General features: G+C 57.0%; 1 protein-coding gene across 1 annotated transcript; it reads left to right on the forward strand.

The window, feature by feature from the left end:
- Positions 1–1577: 1577 nt before the first annotated feature.
- On the forward strand, positions 1578–2060 carry TWIST2 (twist family bHLH transcription factor 2; the record flags this gene model as incomplete). The annotated part of the gene is made up of 1 exon (XM_082841691.1): positions 1578–2060. The coding sequence occupies one exon, from the start codon at positions 1578–1580 to the stop codon at positions 2058–2060; it is 483 nt and encodes a 160-aa protein (XP_082697817.1).
- Between the last annotated feature and the right edge of the window lie 3499 nt (positions 2061–5559).

Below are 5559 nucleotides of genomic sequence, written 5' to 3' on the forward strand. Positions count from 1 at the left end.
AAACTGCAAAGCAGCAGCGCTCTGACGCAGCCACATTGTGCGCGGGCCTCTCCCCCCCAGCTCTGTCTCCCATCGCTAACTGCGGGGGTGGGAAACGTCCCCCTGGGCCGCCCGGGCCGCACACGCAGCCGCTCGCCCTCGGGTTTCCTAACGCGGTGGGCGCGGCCGGCCCCGCGGAGCAGCCGAGGCCCAGCCACGCCGGCCCCGAGTTCAACTGCAGTAAAAGGGCCCAGCCCGCCCTTGATCACGCGGCTCGCCTGACAGCCCCGCTCAGGCCCGGGTCTAATTGAGCCCGGGTCACCTGGGAATAGGTTCAAAGGCATCCAGGCCGTAAACCACCTCCAGGCCCCGAGCCAGAACGGCCTGGCGAACAAAGAGCCCCCGAACCACTTCAAACGCGCCCGCGCTCGGCGTCCAGATGGCGCGGGGCCGACGTCCCCGGTGTCGCCCGCCGAGGCCGAGCCCCCGCTCTGCGGCCGCCCGGGCTGCCCCGCGGGCGCCCAGCGCAGGGGAGGCCGCGCGGCTCCCCAGACCGCCCTCTGTCAACAGCCGATTTGCGAAGGAGAGAGTGGGCCCCGAGGCTGGGGCCCTGCACCGCGGCCTAGCGGGCGCCCCCGCCCCGCTCCCGCACCCCCGGCGGGGGCCAGGCAGGTGGGTGCGGTGGGCGCCGGGCGCTCCCGCGGAGGCTCGCGGTGGCGCTGAGGTTTTAACGCACTTAGAAGGACGGCCTGCTGAGGCCGTCGGGACCGGGGCTCCCCAGCAAGTTGGGGTGAGAAACTCCCCCATACAACTGCTGGGCAGAGCAGGCCTGGTCTCCACGGATCCCCGCGTCGCGTGCGTGGAGAGCGGCGTCTCCAAGGGCACCCGCGTGTCCGCACGCCCGCTGTCTGGGCGCCGGGGCTACCGGCCCCGCACGTCCCCCACCCCTGGCCGAACGTGCGGGCCACGGCGCGAACTCGCTGTGCGCCCCGGAGCAAGCAAGGCGCACACTGGCCCGGGCGCCCCCGGGGTCTCCCCGCCGCGTCCTCACCTCCTGGGAGCGCATCCAGGGTAGGACTCGCCACCCGCACCCCTCGCGGCGCGGGAGAGACCCCGCAGCCCGGCGGGTTTCGATCTCCAGTTAAGGAGCAGACAAAGCCGGGTCGGCTGAGCCCAGGGCGCGGCGCGGCCGGAGAGCGGTCAGAGCCCGGGATGGAGGCGCGGGCGGCGCGCGAGGGCCCGGCACTCGCGGGTGCCCGCCGCGGCCGGGGCCTAAGGGGGAGGCAAAACTGAAAGTGCCGCGCCGGGGGGCGGGGGCGGCCAGCAAAGGCCCCAGAACTTGCCCTGCCCCCGGGCGCGGCGGCCAATCAGCGCGCCGCCCTCGCTCCTGACAACTATTTAGCAACTCAGCCCGGCTAGGGTTTCCAAAAAAGTTAGAATAACTTCCTCTCCCGGAGACCTCGGTTTTGCACAAGCCGGCCTTGAAATCAGAGCCTTTCGAGCAGCTCGGAGAGCGTGTGCTCGGCGACCGCGGGCTTGGCCAGCGGCGCGCGCTCGGCGCCCGGCGCCCCCAGCCCCACGCGCGCCGGGCGGGCGCCATGGAGGAGGGCTCCAGCTCGCCCGTGTCCCCCGTGGACAGCCTGGGCACCAGCGAGGAGGAGCTCGAGCGGCAGCCCAAGCGCTTCGGCCGGAAACGGCGCTACAGCAAGAAGTCGAGCGAAGATGGCAGCCCGACCCCCGGCAAGCGCGGCAAGAAGGGCAGCCCGAGCGCGCAGTCCTTCGAGGAGCTGCAGAGCCAGCGCATCCTGGCCAACGTGCGCGAGCGCCAACGCACCCAGTCGCTCAACGAGGCCTTCGCTGCGCTGCGCAAGATCATCCCCACGCTGCCCTCGGACAAGCTCAGCAAGATCCAGACGCTCAAGCTGGCCGCCAGGTACATAGACTTCCTCTACCAGGTCCTGCAGAGCGACGAGATGGACAATAAGATGACCAGCTGCAGCTACGTGGCCCACGAGCGCCTCAGCTACGCTTTCTCCGTGTGGCGCATGGAGGGCGCGTGGTCCATGTCCGCCTCCCACTAGCGCCGCGCCACCCACGTCCGGACCGGCGCGCCAGGGTAGGTGCTGCGCGCGCGACGGGCGCCCTCCTCAGCGGGCGGGCCGCGGCGGCGAGGATGGGGTGCGCTTTTCCTCCTAGCGACAGATGGGGGTCCATCGGGAAGCTTCCAGGTGCCGGGGCACCCTTGTGGTTTTGTTCAAGCTCCCAGGCAGGGTGTCAGTCGGGAACGTGCCGACTGGTGACAGTGGTATTTTCCGTCCTTGCTTCTGTGGAGGTGGGGGCCTGTGGGTGAGTGTCGGGGGAGTGGGCATCAGAAGAACTGCCCGGAGCCGGCCGGGACAGAGGTCTGGGGACCAGCTTACCCACTGCGTCCCTCGGAGCGGAGGCCGCCCGGGAAGCTGCCTGGGCCGGGCCGTGCCGTGCCAGGCTGTGGCTTCGCCCCGTTCCCGGGGAGTGGCAGAGCGCGCTCGTCGTGCGGACACCCAGTTCTCCTCGACTGCTCTTGCAGGGTGTCCCGGCCCGCGCCTCGGGGACCCGGCCGTCGGCGCCCTGGCCCGCCCGGTGGGCGCAGAGGTGTGGACCGGCGGCGCCTGGGTTCGCCTGGGGAAGGCGGGAGGACGCTGCCCTTTGCTGGCGGCTCCGGGGGCCAGTGCAGCCCGAAAGCCGGGGACCATCCGCGCCCCGAGCGCGGAGGACAGGGCCGAGGCTGAGGCGCGGAGACCGGAGCGCGGACACCGCCGCTGGGAACCCCGGCTGCCCGCAGGCAGGTGGAGTGGACCTCGGAGCTGGGAGCCTCTGGCCCCAGCCTTGAACCTCGAGAGTCTGGGAGGGGGCTCTAGCCGCGCTGCGACCGAGCGTTCGGCCCTGCAGGAGAGCGCGAGGGGTCCAGGCTGGGAAACAGGTTTGCAGGGAAAGGGAGGCGGTGCGACAGGGCCCGGCGCCGGAGAAGGCAAGGGACACGGCTGCCGAGAGCACTGGAAGTTCTGGATTCCTCTAGTAGAGCGCTCAGGGCGTCCTGCACCGGCCCCTTTTCACCAGACACCTTAGAAGCCCCTTAGACAATGTCTAACTGCGGAGATGCTGTCCTGTCCTTTCCAGAAGGCTCTGTGACCATACCTCTCTCAGACGATGGAGTGAAGGGTGCAGGATTTTTGGTGGAGAGAGAGCCGGGTTAAAAATCCTTCGTACTTGGTATGTTTTAGTTTCTCGCTCATCGTGCAGTGTTTTTATTCACGTCTCCACTTCACACAGAAGGAATTTAGATTAATCAAGAGCGTGCAGCCGCCCATTCTCCCAAGCATATCCATTTCTTTCCTGTGTGTTTTATAATATCTGCAAATGTTTTAGCTGTGGCTCCGAAAGGCTGACCTAGCACAGGTGGATTTTATTTTATTTTTTTAGTTTTTATTTCTGTGCCACTGAAAATTCTTTGGGTGAAATAGGCCCCTAAGACAATAATCATTTTATAGGCTTTTTAAAAAGAATTTTTAGCAGAGAATAACTTACGGGGATCTTCTTCTATCTTTGTCAAAAGCAGATGGAAAGTGTCTCAATCACATATTTCCCTAGGAAAGAAAGTTTGGATTGGCCGAGTACTAAAATGCTACAGTGGGATAATACATTAATTCTGGTTTTTACTGCCTAAATTATGAGCTTCCATTAGTTAATTCCATTTACCCTTTCTACCACCATAGTTTATAGCACATCTGAAATAAGAACAAACAGATGAGGAACACCGTCTTTTTAAAACGTACACATATATAGCTTTGTTCAAGGAAAAAGTCAACAGAATTATCATTAAGACTTCCCTCCAGAAAATTATTGAAAACAAAAGCAAGAGGTATTACCTTAATGCAGGAATTTCGTAGGATCTTTTGAAATTCATTTGAAAAGAATCGCATTCCTAAAACAGAGAATCAGACACAGAGCACAGTTCACATTATACAAAAATAAAAGGTATTACTTATAATGAATAAATGAAAAGCATTAAGAGTTTAAGAGTTTTCTTGGGAAAAAAGTCCCTGACATGTAAGAGATAAACACATTCAGCTGGAGAGCAAATGATCTCCACGGGGCCCATTTATTTATATTTTTCTGTACTTGAATATAACTGACTAGGTCTGATAAACCAGTTTCCTTAGGTGGGTAGATACCCACTCTGTACAGAGGAGGAGGGAAATGTGAAAATCTTTGACCCCCTGATGATCCTGGACGCACCTTGTTTTTACTTATCAGGCATGTTCGACGCGCTTTTGCGTTCTTTCTGTTTTGAAGCTGCTAGTCTGTATGAGTATAAATACAGTCATAATTGGTTTGATTTCCTGAAAATGTTGCTCCATGGCATTTGTTATTTATTTGTAACATTTTTAAGACGCATTGGGTCTATGTATTAGTAAGGGATTTCTAGATCTTTCCATAAATTGCATGTGATTTTAGTGTCTATTGAGCGATATGAGAAAAGCTGTGTCTAGTTGAGCAGCAGCCACATGAGATGCCGAAATCGCCCCTTTATATAAAGAGAAACACAGGAAGGATCAGAGCACTGCTGGCGCTAATGTGTATCCTGACTCTTTCCTTTGGCCTGGTATTTAAAAATACAAATACACAATAAATCAGGTGTCTTTGGACAGTCAGCAGGGTTCATCTAATCTGAACATCTCCAAAGGAGTTTTCAGTTTTCTTGTTAAATGCCTGAGTCTCCGGTGCAGGGTTGGCGGGGCACCTGGCTGGGAGGGTGTGGGGAGGTGATGATTACTTATCAGATATTTTTCGTGTTCTCTGCTTTGTGGTTAAAGAAGATATCTAACTTCTGCAATCTGCATAGATTTTCAGTAGGTTCCCACCCTCAAAATACTACTTACTTTCCCCTAAGCACTTGTAGTTACTTTGGAGAACAGAGTAGGACCCTGTAACCATCTGATGTGTGTAAGCCTTTTCCTCTCTCCTGAAAATCGACTTTTTGGAGGTGTTCGTTAATGGCTAAATTCAGAATGCTTGCTGGTCGTGAAAGAAAATGAATCCCTTATGGTGAATGGAAATGCAGAATCCTAGGAGAGTTTTTGGTTGGTCAGGGGAAGAAGTAGAATGAATGGCCCAGCTACTTGAAATATAAATAATGTTTTGTTATAAGATGCCCACTGAAAAGATCTGATGTAGAGGCTGACCTCTGTTATGTGGGTATTGTTTCCTTAAATATTTGTAGTTACTCTAAATCTTGCAGGAAGCAGGTCTTGCTACCCATCTGGCCAGAGTGGGAGCTGGAGGCTTGGGACTTGGAGGGTGGCTGTTTGAGGTCATCTGAAATGTAGTACTTTACTGAGGTTTTCTGAAAGCTGTACTATTTTCGGACAAGTCTTGAACCTGAAAGAATTGAGTTTTCATCCTCCTTGCTTCACTGTATTTTGGATAGACGGCACAGATGCCAGATTCCTTTCGCCTGGTGAAAAGATCATAAAGTAAACGCTTTCTGAGCAGATCACTATAACTCATAACTGTAGTTTAAATCTGGGCTTTAAAAAAAAA

Source organism: Leucopleurus acutus, assembly GCF_964270905.1.
Source record: "Leucopleurus acutus genome assembly, chromosome: 6".
Taxonomy (NCBI): Eukaryota; Metazoa; Chordata; class Mammalia; order Artiodactyla; family Delphinidae; genus Leucopleurus; species Leucopleurus acutus.